This window comes from Vigna angularis, chromosome 7 (genome assembly GCF_016808095.1).
Source record: "Vigna angularis cultivar LongXiaoDou No.4 chromosome 7, ASM1680809v1, whole genome shotgun sequence".
In the NCBI taxonomy this organism is placed as follows: Eukaryota; Viridiplantae; Streptophyta; class Magnoliopsida; order Fabales; family Fabaceae; genus Vigna; species Vigna angularis.
Window position 1 is genome coordinate 11936714 of NC_068976.1, and position 20375 is coordinate 11957088.

General features: G+C 31.0%; 1 protein-coding gene across 2 annotated transcripts; it reads right to left on the reverse strand.

The window, feature by feature from the left end:
• Positions 1 to 16019: 16019 nt before the first annotated feature.
• Positions 16020 to 18850, reverse strand: LOC108337410 (uncharacterized). Of its 2 annotated transcripts, XM_017573931.1 has the most exons (4): positions 18724 to 18850; positions 17579 to 17704; positions 17201 to 17350; positions 16020 to 17057 (listed from the first exon to the last, which is right to left on the reverse strand). In XM_017573931.1, exons 2-4 carry the CDS (start codon positions 17699 to 17701, stop codon positions 16338 to 16340), a joined length of 993 nt encoding a protein of 330 aa, XP_017429420.1. In that variant the 5' UTR covers positions 17702 to 17704; positions 18724 to 18850; the 3' UTR covers positions 16020 to 16337. The 2 variants fall into 2 exon arrangements, with proteins under 2 accessions (XP_017429420.1, XP_017429421.1); XM_017573932.1 differs by having other exon boundaries at positions 17201 to 17344; positions 17579 to 18850.
• Positions 18851 to 20375: the final 1525 nt, after the last annotated feature.

Consider the following 20375-nt stretch of genomic DNA (forward strand, 5'->3'; position numbering starts at 1 on the left):
GTTTGTATTTGTTTTTTTATTAAAAGAAAACAATTGAAGTATATAAAAGATATCAAAAGAAAATGGACAAGTACATTATACTTTAAAAATAATACTAACAAGATATCTTATAGATCTTTGTTAAAAATTCATTATCAAAATATCTTTGAAAAATAAAAATTCACAGTTTTAAAATCTTAAAATAATGAAAATTAATTTAATCTTTAAGAATAAAAGAAACATAAAATATAAGTTAATACACATACTAAAAAGTATATTTAAGTATGTTGGTGTTACCTCATTGTTGTCTATAGATTATTATTTAATAAGTTACAGAAAGATAGGAAATAACTAACTGTTTCGCCGCCTAATTTTCTTGTCGATTTATAAACGATAAACACGTGTGTATTGGTTTTATCACTCACACTACAAACCCTAATATATTCTCGACATCTTCAAACGACTTGACTAAACCCGACAAAAGATATTACTGGTTAGAAGTCGCAAACCCGACAAAATCTATTATTAGTTAGAAGCCTCAAATCAGGAAATTACACTATGTTGGTAACAGTTGCATGTTCCCAAGATTACTAGGTTACTTGTAATTTTAATAATTAAATGCTTCATATTGAATTATAATAATTTTATTAAAGTAAAACTTTTAATTTTGGTAAGAAAATGAAAAATTATTAACAATATATTAGTGTATGAAATAATCACTTCCCTTATACTACAAAAACATTGAAAAGCATTAAGTGTTTTTGACATTTGAATTTCTTTTAATATAAAGATTAAATAAAAATTACTCTTTAAAATTATTTATGCACATACACGCACATAGGTTAATTAGATTTAAGTTTATGTATTTAAAAAATTCATATTCACTTTGCAGTATAAATTTACTATTTGTATTTCCCTTTTAAGAACAAGTTTTAAGATGTATATAATTTTCATACAGTATAGCAAGAATATTATCATTTCAAAATATATATATATATATATATTTGGTAAATAAGATTTATTAAAAAACAATTAGACTTGACCTCATTCGAAAAAAAGAGAAGATTGTGTTTGTTAATAAGTTCATGAATTCAAGTTATGAAGAATCATTTTATTAAGTTAAAACCTCTTTTTTCATGTTTTAATTTGTTTCAATATTGATTGTCTCAAGTTTGAATAATTCTGATAGACGAAAATCATTAATTGGAAGATAATCATTTCCTTATATATCCATTATGTGTTTCCTTCAACCGATATAATATATGAAATATTCTTATTAAAAAGTAAAGAAACACAAATACAAATAATTATTTCAAATGTCGAAGGCTCAATTCAAAATTTCAGTGATAAGCTTCAATTTATTATGATGTATAAATTTTAATGTTGTTTTCCAAATTCAAATATGATACACTGTAAAATGTATTAATGAAATTGAGTTTACTGGCAACAAAATATCAAGTAAATTTAAGCTTTTTAAACTTAAGCTAGTAATAGTTTGCTTTGAAAGATGTGATTACAATATTAAACTAACATAATTAAAGATTAACGAAATGTATGAAACATCAATACAAAGTGTTACAAGAAGCATATAAGGACAATAAGATTATAATTTTTTTATGAGTTTAAGCATGTAAATTTGATCAAGGTCTATATTAGATCAAGAAGCACAATTTCTATCTGTATTGAGACTTATAAATAAGAATGGTTTTGGACATAGGGTTCATATCACAATCAAAATACTCATTTACACTTTTCTCCAAGTCTTCAAACGTCTTTTTCGGTCTCCTTTACGAAGCTTTCCTATATCCTTAATATTTCAACTTCATACCGCATGGGTGAGTATCTGTCAAAGACATTCCGACGCTCAAGTCAGTTATATGGTCAATCGATTATTACAATAAAGTCTTAAATTCACAGTAAATACAATCACTTACTTTTTTACTTTACCAAATGTGTTCAATTTGTGATGTGATCACCTAGTAGGTATTTGAGGAATCGATCACTCACTCTTTAGAGTGGTCATTCGATATGTAGAAAGTAAGCAATGATAGGAACGTTGAACCTCAGTCACCTAGTACTCATTTAGAAATGTTAACCATCGATTAATAGAAGATCAATCGATCATATGATACATTAAGAATGCATAGAGATAAATTTAATAAAGGAAAACTTTCAACATTATTTCATGCCAAAACTTTTTGTTTACAAACTTCTATTTATGCTAAGTTAATATGAATACAAAATTGTATAGAATTGAATTAGTATTTACTCCAGTGGCAGTTGTGTTGAAGTTTAATGGTAGCTATCAACTAACCCATTAAGAATTTGGCTAATTCATTTATGTATCTAACGATTAAATAGAGTATGTGATTTAGTATTTAAAATAAAAGAGATATTAAAATGGAGAATTCAAAACAACAAACTATAAATAAATTAAAAATCAATAAATAATATTAAATTATTGTTATTGAGTTGTTAATTCAAAAAGTTGACATGAGTGAAAAAATATTATTTAGTCTAATATAAAAAGTGTGGTTATGTAGATTATTACTATTTACTAACACAATTATAATTTTATCAATCAAAGTTAATAAACTGTACGTGTGTTAAAATGAAAATTGAGATAATAAGTATTACTGTGAAGACTAAGTTAATGTGAAGTTATTTGACCTTCACTCTTTTTCCCCCCTCACTCTCTCAGCATCTTCTCACTCTTCTTCTCCTTGGACCTCTTCCTGCTGTGGTTCTCGTGTTCTTCATATCGTTGTTTTTTTCACTGTAATCGGTGATCTTTTTGTCACGGCTGTTGTAGCCCTCCTGCTGTCACTGGCCGCCACCATTTACGTCCAACAAGGGTTGATCTTGTCCTTATGCGTGATAACGATGGAACCATTTTCTTTTATGGAACCTCAAAAACTGTTTGGAGGCCATTGGGTACGAGAAAAAATCAATCTTGGCTTTCTTGGTATTGTGCAGAGCGCTCTTGCTTTTATCTATGTATGGTGCAGAGCACCTCGTGGTATTGTGCAGAGCACCTTGGAGCCATTGGATAAGAGTGCTGCAAAACAGCTACAGATAAAACAGATCAAAAGTTTGTCTCGTATGCTGCAAAGAACCTTTTTTTTTCCTTATAAATTCCAAATTTATCTGCGGAAAAACAGTGAAATTTGAAGTCTAGGAATAATTAAATTCCTTTTTATTAATGCAATTTTTCGAGTGATTAGTTTCAAAACACTATTTTTAGAATACGATGCAATCAGGAGAACAATTATTTTTTGGCTACTATGATAAAATTAAATAAAATCAACCTTTCAAAGTAATTGTGTAAGCATTTTCTTAAACATTAAACCTATTATTTTGATGTTTTTAATAATATCATAATGACCGGTTACATTTTTGGTGATTCAATTAAGAACGTGCATTATTAGAAAGTATTTATTTTATATTGTAGTTAATATTCTTATAAGAGTTATACAATTTTTTAAATTCTATCAACAAAGGTTATCAACGGATATAAAAGAGGATGCTCTATCCAATGATTTTTTGAAAAGTTAAATAGAGTGACATGGCATGACCAATTAATGAACATGCAAATATAGACGTGTCTCGTATAGAAAGAGAAGAAGTTTATATCCTCCAAACAAGAGAAAATAAATTTACTTTTTATGAGGGTTCTTTACTCCTCAAAGAGAGAAGAGATGAAATTACTTTGGATAGTCTTATAATATATATGATATAAAAAGTTGTACTTAATGTTTGAGGGATATTATATTAGAATGTGTAATTAAATTATTATGTGGAGGTTTTGAATTAAGTTTGTTTGGTGTTGAGGAAGATTTGAAAGAAAAGAATAAAGAATGTGGAGAAGAGTTAGGAAAGGAAAAGGAAGAGAGGCGACATGAAATAAAGAGTGATCACGCGACCCAACTTGAAATGAAGGGTAATCTTCATTTGCTCTTTCCAAAATCAACCTATTTAATGCTCACGCAACCCAACTTCAACAGATAATCAGATTATGTTCTCACCTTTTCTATTTCCCAATCAGATTCACTACTTTTATTGCAATTACTATTTCCAAAGTCAACCCTCAAACAACTAAATCAACCTCAAATATATTTTTTTACCTACCAACTATGCTAAAGAATATCATTTAATAATATTTATTAAGTCTAATATTTTAAAATAGTCCATATATGTTTATTGAAATAAATATTTACATATTAACGATAATATAATAAATATTCAGAGTTTAATTATATTATTATATTGTTGTTACGATAAGATATTATATTATTATTATTATATTAGGTTTAATAATTTATTTATTTCTGGTGATTTTTTTCAAAAATAGGTCTTTTACTTTTTTATTTCAATTGCATTTTTAACTGTGAGAATTGAAGTAATCAGATTTTTATCATTAGTTTCGTAGTTGATCGTAGTTTCTAATTTTTTTAATTATTTATATTTTTTATTTGTTTTTTAATATTTTTTAAATAAAAAAATTTTCCGTGACAATAGTAGTGTGATGTGGCACTCACAGTGTATCACTGTCATGTAACGTGTTATTACATTAGTCTCAATTTAATCTTTATATTTTTATTTTGTTATAATTTAGTCTTAATTTTATTTTTAAAATTAAACAATTTTATTCTTTCTCAAATTCAAACAAAATTTAATTTGTATATAAATTTTATATAAATACTTTTATTAAAATTGATATTTTTATTAAATATTTTTAATAAAATTAAGTTTATTTATATTTATATTTAGTTAATTATATAAATGTTAATTATGTTTTTTAAATATATATATATAACAATTAAAAAAACTCTGAAGAACTCAGTGATGTAGAATTTCATTTTTTTAAAATAAACAATTGGAGAAAATTTTGTGAAAATTCTAAGCAATGTGAAAGATCACGTAAGAAGAAACTATATTTGATTATAGTTTTATGGAAAGTTTCTCTAATCTTTTTATTTTAAAAAAAGAATTTTCACATCAATAATTTGTTCACTAAGTCATAATCTAATCAAATAATATTTACTTTGATATTTTTTAACATAGCACTTTGGTTTCTAAATATCAAGGCGAATTAAAAATAAGTTTTTTATTTTATTTTAATTGTGAATCGAAACATAAACTTACTTTGATTGTAAAAAACAAATAAGTCTATTGTGAAATTTTAAAAAAAAAATCCAGTATAATTGCCACATTATATTAAGTAACTTGAAAAATTAAACTAAAATTTAATAGGATTGAAAAGAGGGAAATGCGAATCTAGAAACATAATTTTAAATGATTCAATGTGGAAAAACATTCCACCATGAGGGTTCTTTAAATAATGAAGAAACAAACAAAACAACGAACCCAAACAATATCAAAGATCTTTTTAAATATAACAATTAGAACGTGTAAATGAAAGAAGGAGAGAGAAACCAAGAGAGAGGTCAAGAAGAGAAATTAAGAAGAGAAATCAAGAGAGAAAAGAACGTGTTAATGTTTTAGTTTCATATATTATTTTCTTTCTTTTCGTATTTTCCTTACGTTCTCTTAAGTCATAAATAGGAATTACGATGGGAGTATGGATTTGTCTCTCCATATTAACCCGTCTTGTATTAAATGGGTTAAATTCCTTTCTCTAATATAAAAATTATCATCTAGTTTTGTTAATGGTTGGCTCGTGTTTGAGAACCAATCCATATAAATAAAATCCTAAAAGTAAACTATACAAAATGATATAATAATAATCTTATTTTAACGTTTTAAATCGTTGTTACCTCTTATGCATATATTATTGACAATAAAGTTAAAATAAATTAAATAAAATATAATGTATATTAAACGCACATCAAATAATTTTGCAAAGTTAAATCTCTGTGAAGAAAAAAACATAAAAAAATAAATCATTATCTTAGTTATAAAAAAATATAACAATTAATCGATGTATACAAGAAAACTAATTTAAAAATTAAAGTAAAAAATATTAAAATAAAATAAAATAAAAGTTTTGTATAACTTAAAAGATTAAAATATGAAAAAAGAAGAGAAAGTAAATGTAAAATTTAAATAAGTTATCAACAGAATGAGAAAAATCTCATACATACCTAAAAAAACTCAATTTAAAGTGCAAACAAAAAAAAGAGAAAATGAAGTCTCTAATCCTCTTCTTTGTTGTAATCGTAATTGAAACCTCATTTTCTTAGACCTAGCTGTTTATTTTAGATATTTGAGTAACACGGTCACATGTTGTCTTTGTTCTTACTTCATTTTGTGCTTTCTATATATTATAGCATTTCCAAACATCCAAGTCTCTCATGAGATGGTTCCTATAATTTATAAAAAAATAAATAAAGAAAAGAAACCAACAAGTGGTGGAATTACTCTCATGTCATAAATATTTAATTGGAACTGCTTTCATAAATACTCCGCGTCAGATTTTAATACTTTTACTAATGATAGTTAGGTTATCTTACGTTTATGAATCATAACATAACGTCATCTTTTAATATAATCTTAATTAAGATTTAAATTCATCATAAATTTTGCATAACTTTAAACGAATCTCTATTAAATTTTTGTGGCTCTTTTATAGTTAGAATTTTTATATATTTTTTTATTGAATGTTAATATTTTTTTTTAACTGTGTAACCGATATCTTACCCGTCATCTTACTTGATCTTACTCCTAAAGGTGTAAGGTAATATGATTTTAATATAAAATAATACTGTGGTTGATGTAAAACAATAAAAATATTTTATCTTTTTCAATGACAATGTAATGAATACAAATAATTATGTAATGGTGGTGATAAGAATAGTTTCTTTATTATTTTAGATAATGACATGAAACTCATTGAAAAACATGACGATTTCATTATTCAATATGTTTTTTATGAGATAAATAAAAGAAACTTGTTACACTACAAAAAAAAAGGGTATTACCGAAGGCCCAAATCCCTCGGAAACAGCCAAAAGCCGTCGGAAAAAGACATTTACAGACGGCCTACCGACGGTCATCGAGCCGTCGGTAAATCTCTTGTCGCTAAGGCCGTCGGTAATTACCGAAGGCTTTACCGAAGGCCAAAAGCCTTCGGTAAATACGTCGATCTGGTTCATCTTCTTCCTCTTTCCCCTTCTCCTGTATCCTTCGTTTTTCAGTTTTTTTTACCCAAATTTCTTCATTCCTAAACCAAAACAACAATTTTATTCATTCCAAAACCAAAATCAGAGGCTACACTTCGGTTCTTTAATTGTTTTAGAAACCCTAAAATTGAAAAATTCCCAAATGGCAGTGAAGCTTGCACGGTGGTGTTCTCCCATGGCAACGGTGGTGCTCTCCAGTGACGGCGGCGGCGCTTCACCCACGGCAGCGGCGCTTCTCCCACGGCAGCAGCGGCGCTTCTCCCACGGCAGCAGCGGCGCTTCTCCCACGGCAGCGGCGCTTCTCCCACGGCAGCGGCACTTCTCCCACAGCAGCAGCGGCGTCCTCCCACAGCAGCGGCGGCGTCCTCCCATAGCAGCGGCGGCGTCCTCCCACAACAACGGTGGCGTCCTCCCATGGCAGCGGTCGCGTCCTCCCAAAGGCTGCGGTGGCGTTCTCCCAGCGGCACCGGTGACAGTGTGGGAAGATGGTTGCACAGCAGAGAAAAATGGGGGCAGAGAAGGTGAGAAAAGGTGAGAAATATAGTAGAGGAAGCGATTTGTGAGTGATAAAAATGTATAAACTTTGCCTAGAGAGAGTGAAAAAATGGGCGGGAATTTTGCCGCTCTTTTTACCGAAGGCTTTACCGAAGGCTTTTGGCCGTCGGTAATTACCGACGGCTTTACCGAAGGCTTTTGGCCGTCGGTAATTACCGAAGGCCCATATCCGTCGGTAAAATACATTTTTTTGCATCCGTCGGTAAAAGCCGTCGGTAATGCATCATTTACCGACGGAACTAAGTCCGTCGATAAAAAACCGTCGGTAATTCTATGTTTTGTTGTAGTGTTATTTTATATAAATCACATAGTTTTTTTTTTATAATTACAAAACCTTATATTTCTTAATACATAAAGATAAGTAAGCAAAATGGCAAGACAATATAACAATCACATCACTTAGTTAATAATTTTTTTTAATAAAAACTCAATTGAAAATAGACAATTTTGTGAAGAAATTAAAACTTAATTAAATATAAGTAATAGTATGTCATGTTTGCCAGTGTTATAAAGCTCATTTAAATATGTTATTACATTTTAACTTAAAATATTTATTATTATGAAATATTTTTTTGAAATGATTTTTTTTTTAATAATTTTTATTACCATAACTCTTAAGTTTATTACAATGTTAGCATATTTCAATACAAAAGTCTACCCATGTCTTAAATTTATTGTTATGATAGTATACTTCAATGTAGAGGTCTTATAAGACATGAAGATCGGTGACCCTGGTTTATATCCTAGAGAAGAGAGTGGTTTGAATGGGAGAAAAGTTTAGTGATTAACTTTTTGAATGAACTAAATGGGACAAATTTATATACAATAAAGGAAGATGAGTGACAATCAAAGAATGAAACACAAGAATACAAAGTTTAATCGACTTACAGAAAATTAAATTTAAAAAACAATGTTCAAAGTGGTTATAGACATGATGTGTTTTGGAAAACTAAAACTAATTTGTTGATAATTACGTTGACTATTATGTTGTGAAGGTTTGAAACTTTTTCTATTTATAATAACCCACCTACATTTATAATTTTTTAATTTAATAAAATCTATTTTTTATAATAAAAAAGAAATAAAATATAAAATTACAAAATACATAAAAATTAATCAAAATTATTTTTATTAATAATTTAAAATAAAGTACATTGACCATTACAATATAAATATAAAAAAAATACATAATTTAAGGAACGTTAATGTTTACATTCACAGTAGCACTTGGTAAAATCTCTTCTAAAAAATTTTCATGTATTTCTTGTTTTGATGGAGTTTGTGAGAGGGTAGAGAATGCAAAATTAAGGTTTTAAAAAAGATAAATAATGTTAAATGATAAAAGTTAAAAAAATTTAAGTTAGGATATTTTTGGAATAAGAAAAAATCTAGAAAGGTGTAAGAAGTAATTCGGGTGGTGGAGGGAGTAACTCTCGGTTTCTTTACTTCCTTCTGGTATTGTAGTTTCAAGTTTTTTAATCCACTTAGTAGTGAATCCTCTCTCAGGCCCATAAATTCTAGAATGAAGTAGTCTTATGTTATATTTGTTTCTATAAATCTTGATAAAATCACATAATACTTCATCTTCTCTACATTTGGCTAAGCTATGCATGTCCATGTGAGTACTTATAATAAGAAAAAAAATAAAAGATGCTGAATACAATAAATCTTGAGTTATCAAACACTACTTGTATAATGAGCAGGTTGTTATATAATCAAACAATAAAAAAAATATGCCGACATAAATAAATTATATGATTGGAAGTCTTCCAAAAAAATTAACATAGCATGGAAAATTATTAACTATTATTTGTTAAATTTACCATAACAAATAACTAGAAAGAAATAAAAATAAATTCAAGAAAAATGAATAAAGAGTGTTCAAATAAAAAAGAAAAAGGGGTTGAATATTAATCAATATGTTAATATTAATATGCACTTTCTATACTATCAATAACATATTTATTGTGTACGATAAATCTGTTAATTTTTCAATAACTTCTTTTGTCATATGCATATTATATTAAACTAATATTAAGCACACAATAACCTTGTCTTTATACCTACACTTTATATTAAAAATTTTCAAAAACGACATGATTCATGCGTGAATCTGATAAAGTGATAGTAGAATCTGTCTTAGATGTATTGTAATGACAAAAATTTGGTGTTTTGATAAAAATCACAATTCTAATTAATATCAACATTACTGTCTTAAAGCAATTCCATTGTCAAGTGCTGTGTAATGGCAAACTAAGACACCATCCATGTAAAAAGGAATGATTGCTAGGTTTTAAAGAAGCACAACATATAACAATAACCAATAAGTAAATTCTGCAGTAACAGTCATTTTGATATATTACATTAAGGCGCAGTAACAGTAAATTCTGCACTAAATTCCTAGACAATACAAAAACGAGAGCTCCTCCCTATACCACCACCCCCTTCTCCCTCCACCTCCCCAAATTCTATTATTTCCAAAAGTAACCTTTAAGTTAATTTTTTTTTACTTTTACCATTTAGATTTTATTTTTAAACCCTAATTCTACCCTCCCTTATTTGCACAGTCACTACACCCCACCCCCACTTCTCTCTCTCACGGATCTCTTCTCCATTTCTGTTTTCTCGCTTCTTCTTCCTTCCCTTTCACTTATGATTTTCGTTTCCATTTGTCATCCCCGTTTCTTCTTCCTTTCGCATTTCTGTTTCACTGCTTCCATTGATTGTTGAGTGGTGGTGTGGAGGATTGTCCAAGAGCAGGCGCACACATACAAATGAAGAGGCACGGTGTAGGAGAGAAGAAATAAAGTGCGTTAGTGTTGTGTGCACCGTGTAGAAAAAAAAATTAAAAAGAGTGAATAGAAGTGAGAAGTACCGTGTGAAGAAGAAAGAAAGTTTGTGTGTGTGCTGTGAGAACTGTGAAGAACAAAATAGAAAGGATGGTTGTATTTTAAATTGTTGAGTGTATATTTGTTGTGAGTTTGTTAGATTTCAGAGTGTTGTGCTTATGTATTTTAGATTTCCAGAAAAATGGTTAGTTTATTAATAGAGAATATATTTCCAAAATTCTACAATTTCTGTGTGGGGGGGGGGGGGGGGGGGGGGGGTGTAGAGATGATTTTATAGTGGGGACCAGAATTCAAAATGGTGCTTTTAGGTTTAACTTTTCTCCTTTGTTGCTGTTAACATCTTTTTTTCCTTTATTCCATTACTACTGTTTGCACATTCAAACCAATCTTCTCCATTTTAACTAATCACTATCTTCCCATTAATGTCTCACTGTATCTCAGAGTTTACACTCTCCAGAGATAAGAACAAGAAATAAGAAGAAGTGAAACGAAAATGGAAAACAGAGAAATAGAGATGGGTGGGATGAAGCTGTGCAGCAAAAATAAGATTTTCAAATTAATTAAAAAATCTTAAATGGTAAAAGTAAAAAAGGTTTTAACCTAAGGATAAAATTGAAATTAAAAGAATTTGGGGAGATGGAGAAAGATAGTGTGGTGGTGGAGGGAGCAACACCCTACAAAAACACAGAGAGTCCAACTCAAATCCAAATGGGTTCAAACAAGATCAGAGGACAATCGAAGTAGTTACTATTTGTAGTTTTTCTTGTCATTAATTTCTCTTAGACTACAAGATTTATGAATAATGGAGCTCAATAAATTATGAATAATGAAGCTCTATAAATAAGATGAGAGGCAAGTTGCATTTTTATTATAAAAAAAACGTGTTTAAAGCACAAGAAAAAATGGAGAAAATAGCAAAAAAGACAGTCAATTTAAGAAGAGAAACTAGTGATTAATTTATATACTAATATATAAACTAAAAATTAATGATAATTAAAATAGGTTATAATTATAATATTAATAATATTAATTATCAAGATTTTGATCATGAACAAATTGCATACTATCATATTATCGAATCTTGATTTGTATATCCTGTTTAAAAGGTTGAATTCTATAATTAATATACTTTTTATTATTGCTAAAAAGAAATACAATAAGGAAGAATACTTTAAACAACTTGAAATGTAAAAAATGTGACACCTTCGGCGCCATTGAAAAAAAAATGCCAAATTTCTCTCTGAATAAAATATGCGAAAGTCAAGCTCAATTAATTTAGATTAGAATAGGATTTTGGTGGTTTTGATCTTGAAGAAACGATACAGGGCTTATAAATTTGTTGTGGTTTCAACATTATATTGGTTCTCATGTATTTTAATTCGGTGCTTCCCATTATATTAATGCATTTATCTTAACATGCTAAAGACCATTATAACAACTAATACAAAATATATTTTGATGTATATTTTGATATATATATTTTGTATGCTACATATCATTTTGGTTAATAAATTAGATTGATTGAAGAACCAATTACACTGGTCATCTAGATTGATTTGCATATGGATAAGTACATCCTTGAGTTAATTACTCTGGTAAATCACTCTTGAGTCTTGGATCGATCACTCTTTGGTCGATTAGATTGATCTATCATCCAGACTAACAAGTAAATTGATCAGTACACCTTTAGGCTGATATCTAGACTGACAGGATGACTGACCGGTTGTAGAATAAAGGTCAAATTAACACTTAGTCAATAATAACTACAAATCAACCAATTGGCTATTGTAGATTAAGGTATGATTGAATCGTGATTAAACCAATTAAAAGGTAAAAACTCATAACAACTACTATAAATGAAGGTCTAACGTATGATTGTTTATACACATGCATCATTGCATTTAATACTTTTCTAATCGACCACCTACTAACTTTAATACCTTCTGCAAGTACCATTCAAGCAGTGTTGGATGAACATGAGACCTTGGAGATCAAACGTACAAGAGGTAGGAGCAACACACAACAAAATGTTCGGGAATTGGTAGTACTCTACCAACCCATATTGAAACATTTTGGTGTCCACCGTGGGACCAAACAAGCATTTCTTTTAATCTTATGGTAACTACAAGGAACAAGACGAGAAATATAGTAGTGAAAGATATCAGCGAGCAGCATATCGACCATTTGGTCGACCATTTGGCCTCAACCTCTTGGCCTCAATTTCTTTGTCAAAATTTCAGTCTTGACATTTTGGCTTCGGCATTCGATCTCAACCATTCATCCTCGATCAATCAGCTTGTTCGGTCATTCGACCTCAACCACTCGGTCTCAACCTCGACTTTGTCATTCGGCCTTAATCATTTGGTCTTAGCCATTGAACTAGTCAGCCTCAACCTTTCAATCTCGATTTCTCTATCGAGTTTTCAGTCTTGACATTTCGATCAGTTTAGCCATTCAGCCTCAATAAGTCAGCCTCTTCTTGTCGGCTTGTCCAACTGTTCAACCTCAACCATTTATCTCGGTCAGTTGGCCTCAACCTCTTGGCCTTATATTCTTTTTCAAGTTTTCAATCTTAACATTTCAATTCGGCCACTTAGCCTCAACAATTCGACCTCAATCTCTCGACCTCGATTTCTATGTTGACTTTTCAGTCTTCGCATTTCGACTCAGCCATTCAACCTCAATCATTTGGCCTCAATAATTCGAATTCGACCATTTGGCTCGGTCATTCAGCCTCAACCATTCGACCTCGACCAGCCAGTCTCCCTTAAGCATTCAGCCTCAACCTCTCGACCTTGATTTTTATGTCGACCTTTTAGTCTTGAGCTTTTGGCTCGTCTATTTGACCTCAACCTCTCGATCTCGATTTCTCTGTCGATTTTTCAATATTCACATGTCGCTCTATTAAGTCATTCGACTCAACCTCTTGGCCTCGATTTCTGTATTGACTTTTCAGTCTTGACGCCTCGACTCGACAATCGGCCTCAACCTTTAGGCCTCAATTTCTCTCTTGACTTTTCAGTATTAACATTTTGGCTTGACCTTTCAACCTTAACCTCTTGGCCACGATTTCTCTTGTCGACTTTTCAATCTCGACATTTCAGCTCAACCATTCAACCTCAACCATTCGACCTTAATCAGTCAGCTTGTTTAGCCATTCGGCCTCAATCATTCAGACTTAATCATTTGACTCGACCATTCAGCCTTAACCGTTCAACTTGAATTTCCTTGTCGACTTTTCAGTGTTGGCATTTCGGACATTTGACCTGAACTTCTTTGTTAACTTTTCAGTCCAAGCATTTTAGCCTCAACCATTCAGTTTGGCCATTCAGCCTCAACCATTCAGTTTGGCCATTTAGCCTCAACCATTATTTGTGTAAGGGTGAGTTCTAACTAAGGAACCCCTCTTGAAAACTCTATTGTGTAAGAGCGAGTTTCAACAAAGGAACCCCTTCCAAAAACTCCATTGGGTAAGGACAAGTTCCAACTAATGAACCATTTTTTATCAAACTAAAACATTTGGGTAAGGACAAGTTCCAACCAAGGAACCCCTCTTGAAAACTCCATCGACTAAGGATTAGTTCCAACAAAGGAACTCCTTCGGATCAAACTACAAACATTCTAGCATACACAAGCATCAAGTACTTTTTTTCTTATCAAACCCCTTCGTCCCTTCAGTTATAGGTACTCAGGTTTTAGGGCAGGGTATGGTATATACCTTTTTGATTAATAAGTCAAGCTGACTAACGAATTGACCAGACCGATCACCAAGACCGACTGGTAGACCCTTAGGCCAATCACATTGATGATCACTCATACCGACTAGTAGACCGACCAATACACTCTTGGGCCGATCACCCTGGACGATCATCCATACTGATAACATGATCAACCGACACTAGTACAAAAATATCGTATAACGTCGTTGTTTTTCGGTCTTTCACGTCGAATTTGAGATCGACGTCATATCGGGAGACGTTAAATTGACGTCGAACATAGAACAATTCGATGTTAATCAAATTAACGTCAAATTTTGTCAATATTCGATGTTAGTCAATTTTTTTTTTTGTTTTTTAGTTAATAGTAATCCTTTTTTACAACTCTACGAGCTTGAAAAGTAGAAAAACAACAAATTTCAGTTTTTGATATTTTATAAAGCATGAATTATGAACGTGTAGTCTAGTATCAACAACAAACAATAACAACAAACAATAACAAACAACAATTTAATCAAACAACAACAACAACAACAACAACAACAACAACAAACAGGTTCAACCAAACAAAAACAACAAACAAGTTAAAAAAAACAAGTTCAACCAAACAAAAACAACAAACAAGTAAAAAAAAAACAAGTTCAACAAATAAGTTCTTCAAAACGAAAACGAAAACTAACCTTCAAAAGTGAGTTCATCGAAATAAAGTATTGCCACCAGTGAGAGAGAAAACAGAATGTGCCTATGAAGAACAAAAACACGAAAATAATCGGTCAAAACAAATGAAAATCATACCTAGAGTAGTTAATTAACATGCATGTGTAACAAATGAAAGAAAGATTACATATGATGGTCGTCAAACTTCGTTCCAAAAAAGTTTGAGCAGAGAAGAAAGTATTGCGCGCTAAGATAAAGTGAATGAATTTTCAATCTTCCGTTCAAATTTTTATTGAATTCACTAACCTTTAATGTCTAACGCTGGGGCATTCAACGTTTTATATTCTTTTGACGTCTAATTCTAGAAAATTTGACGTCATACGTAAATTCATTTTCACCTTCACGTCAAATTTTTTTGCAAAATTTACCTAATATAAAAAATTGACGTCGAATTACAAAGCTAAACGACATCTAAGAATTGCATTTATTTACAAAAATGTCACCGATCATTTTTAACGTTGGTTATTCAGTGGTAGTTGGACGTTGAACGCGTGACGTTATATGCTGTTTTTGCACTAGTGCAGTTACAAAATAAAAGTCAAATTAAACTTAGCATATAATAACCAAGAATCAACCAACTAATGTTGATTAAGGTATGATTGGACTGTGATTAAGGTATGATTGAACCGTGAAGGACCGGGCGACTGACCATCCAGTGAGAAAACGATCGACCGGTCTGAAAATTATTTTAAGTAATAATAACCATGGGAAGTTAATGAAAATAATTGTCATTTATTGACAATTAACAGGAATAATGCTAGTTACTGGTTATTAATGAGTCAAACATAATGGTAAGCTCATTATAATAATTTATAAATATTTGTCTAAGGCAGGTAATTTGAACTCTAATTACTAGTCTTTATTACAAGATTATTACGTAAAGTCACTTACTTGAGCGTCGGTCTTTTGTAGGAACCCTCGCCCGGAGCTAGGACAAGGAGAAGAGAGAGAACAACGCAATTAGATGATCGAGCGGACAACTTTGAATACTTTGGATTAGGATTAGAGATCTCAATCCTACTTAAATAATATATATATATTTACCAAATTTGATATTGATGACAGATTTCAATATGCCACATCTGAATTAAAGTTCTTACACATAACAAAGATCGATTAATTAACAGAATTCGAAGTTGAATGATGAAAGGCACTAAACAATTATAGGAAAAACAACCCATGACCTAAACAAGGATACCTGACCTAGAAACAAAATAAAATAGCAAGACAGAACACAAACTTGTGATCATTCATGGTATCTCCTATGATCCCAATTTCATATTCTAGCCAACCTGGCCAATGATTTCGTCCACTACCATTGTCCCTTAGCACATCCAACCATTGTCCCTTAGCACATCCAACTCTCGCTTGGCACTTGGTTAAGCAGTTTCTCTCACCTCAACTTGGTCGGTTGTATCATCCAACCTTTTCACCATTTGTTTCCTCCTTACATAAACCTTAGTCACCTTAGGCTTGGTCATTTCATTGACTAACTTCTCATCATGTTTTTCCTCCTTCTTCTCTTCAATAGGAACAGTGACAGTGGGTACTGTGTGTGGTGTGTTGACTCCAGATGGCTCACCATCCCCAGTTGCATCAGACTTGATAGAACATTTAAACTGAGTTTTCCCTAATTCCTTTTTCAGTAAACGAACCTTCAACTCAGGGTAACTTGGAGCACTCAATTTTTTACCATAATCTCCAACAGCTTCAATCATTTTCTTGAAGCTTTTAGAGCGTGCAGCATTAAATGGAATTCCATTTTCACGGAAGAATTTGACAATGCTAACCCTTACCTTCTTAGCACAAGCATCTCTTCTACTGGTTTGTTGGTTTTCATAAGCTCTCCTAATTTTGAGCCTGATTTCGGGTGGAATTTTTTGGCAAGAATTAAAATCACCCTTCAGCCCCATTTGATGTTCTTTCGCTCTTGTTATTCCCCCGGTTGTTGTTTCCAGACAAAAGTCACATGTGACAACACTCTTGTTGTTGACATCTCTCAAAGAATTCCATTCCCAAGCCATATCAAGGTGCCGGCCACCTTTAGACTTTGCGATTGATGAAGCAGCCTTTCCAAACATTAATGGTTTTCTTAGTGGCTGAGAGAAAAACACACATAAGAGTCAGAAAACAGAAAGACTAAGAATAAATAATAAAGAGCCAAAAGTAAATGGAACAAGAAAGGAAGCACACAAAATGCTCTAATTCTCATGAAAAAAACACCAAATAGAAATTAACTTACAGCGTCACTTCTATCAGTTTTCTCAATTTTTTCTTCAGCTTTCCCATCTGCTATCGCCAAAAGTTCAGAAATTGGCTCCTTCGTGACCTGATTTAGCTTGCTGCCATCGGATCTTTCACCACGCCCCTCCATAATGCCACGCATCTTTTGCTTAAAAAATATAATTGTAAAGTTCTTCAAAATTTATCAAAATCATATCAAAGTTTGACTGGAAGTTGAAAAAAATAAAATAGCACGAACTGTCAGTGACTGAACATTGATCACAGTGCCATAATGCAGAAAATGCAAACACCGTTTAGGGAAAATAGGACAAGGAAAACGTGTGACCTAAATCAAATTAAAATTTTCAGTGAAGAAAACGGAAAAGAATTAACTTACAGTATCAATTCCATCTTTTTCCTTAATTTTCTTTTGATGTTTCTTAGGTTTTGCGAGCAAAATATTTGAATCAGCTTTTGAATCTTCAGTATGAAGGGGTCTCTTCGTTCCTGCACTGCTCATGTTCTGCCAAAGAGATTTCGTAAGCTAGAAGAACGAACATCACATGAATTCGTAACCAAAGTACACCACACAGAAACCACAATTCATCAAAGGAATTTACAACTCTAGCAAGTTAACTATAATATAAGCTTATAATCTTAAGCACAGGGATCAAGTCCCAGAGATCAAATCATTACCCTATAGCGTTTATGTTCTCAACAAAAGAACAATTTTAAGAGATAAACCAACAAGCTAGAAACATTTTTAAACTGAATAAATGCAGATCCTGGACTGCTTCTGTATTCCTTAAATGCATCCTAGGAATGCAGTGCTGTTGTCAGAAACAAATTTTGAGAATAGTGACAACAATTCACCGAAAAAAAAAATGCTGTCATTGGAGAATCAATGTGTGGTTTAAAAAATAGTTCAGTCTAGTGAGAACCAAAAACCAAAATTTATGTTTTATAATGACTCAGGTAAACGTGGATTAATAGTGTATGAATCTTGATAAATGTCTAAGACCCTTTGAAAGGACCAATTATACACACATCAGAATAACACATTATTAGATACACATACACCAATCACTTAATTCACAAACGTAAATAGTCAAACAAAACGAAATTTTCACTTCAATTTCAGATAAACCCTAACAAAAAGAAATCTAAAACAAAACGGCTGACGCAAATAAACAGCATTGACTACGTACGTTCCTACAATCACAGAAAACCAAGCAACAACCTCAACAAAACAGTCAAAACCTTTGAAAACAAGCAAAACATGAGGATTCATAAAAACTACGTAAGGATGCATCTATGCATCCATAACAACACCATCAGGGTGCCAATTAGATGGTAATCAAGCATGGTGTCCGGTGAATGCTTCCATGTTCAGGTTTCGAGAACAAGAAAACCGAATCAGAATCCATGCACCGTTTACGTTATCGTACTTTGAACAACACAAGAATTTGTGAAGTCGTATAGCAACATTGGTTTTATAAACTAAAACAGAAGATCATTATTTTGAAGTAGAAAAAACCGTACTGCAGAGAAGAAAAGTAAACTGTAGAGAGCGAGAAGGGTGTGAAGTGAAAATGGTGGTCAAAGAAAAGAAGATGTGAGAAAGGAAAAAAACTAGACAAAGAAAAAGTGCAGAGTGAGAGGTTTTGTATTAGAAACAGTGACAAGATGTGACTGCTCCAAGCACAATTGGTTCATATTTATATGCAAAATATTAATTAAGGTCATATGAGTCAACATAATTATTTTTAATAGTTGTCATAAATTTTCAGTTTAAAACCTGGAACTTTAAATTGATATCATAAACTTTCCTTGTAATGGCTAGGGCATGTGTTTTTTTCAGACACAATGAAGTTTCTATCGGTCACCGACCACGTGATTTGTGGGATGATACAGAAAAAGTTAATGTATTTTGAATTTCTTTTTTTTTTTTTGCTTTTTAATCGTTTGTTATTTTACTTAATCGTAAATTTAATTTCGAAATTATGTTCAAAATGAAAATATGCCTTGATATTATTATTCTTTTTTCTAAATTAATATAATTAGTGCTTTATTTTTTTAATCATTTGCTATTTTACTCTATGAATTTATTTGTGCAAATTAAACAGGAGAGCTTCGAATTGGGTTGAAAGTTGAAAATGCATTTAATTTTTCAGCAAGTTTTCATTGAGCTTAATTGTTCAAATTTAGCTCATAAAAAATAATAAATTCTCAAGTCTTCAAGCAGATTTCTGCTAAGCTAATTTTGCAGCTTAATAATTTACGCAGTAAACTCAAGCTGGATCTATAATTCGTGGAAGACATAAAATTTATACATTGGGAAGTGATTTTGGAAGTAATTAAATTAATTAAGTTTATCATTATTGCATTTATAGCACATGTAACAACACCTCAAGAAGGCTTTGTGAATATTATATGTTGTAAAAATTAGTTTTATTGAAGAACTAGTTGATTAATAACTGAAGTGATTTAGGAATAAACATGTTCATTTATTACCTACACCATATAAAGCCTCTCTAGCATTCTACTGTAATAATTACTTAATAACTCATACCCAATTAACTTTAAAAATATAGTAAATGAGTGAGTCCAAATAACCCTATTTTTGAGCATGGATTAACTCAATTGAATGTCTACTTCTATAAACTTGACAAACTTCTTTAATTCATCTGAGTTTGCAAAATTTCACACGCAAAATGCTTAACTTTCAAATCCAAACTGAAATGCATCCTCAAAAGAAGCCGAAAATGGGGGCACTACTAAAAGTTGTGTAAATAACCCACCATGTTATTGTGTAGGTTCAATATACACACATATATAGGGGTAGGCAAATAGAATTGAACTCCACTTTACTACTAAAATCTGTATTGAACTAAAAACTAATTTGTCTAAACTTAATTGAGTTATAAAATAGTTCAGACAAACTGAACTGAACTGGACTGAACTGAACTATACTAAATTGTACTAAACTACAATATAAATTAAATTGAACTACTAACTATACTAATTTTAAACTGAATTGTATTAATTTTAAACTGAATTGTACTAGTTTTTAAACTGAATAGTATAACAATAAATGTTCTTTTTAATTGAAATTTATTTTAACATTTATTTTATTTTATTCATAAGTGTCTTACAAATTAACTTTTTAATTATTTGATATTATTATTTTCTAT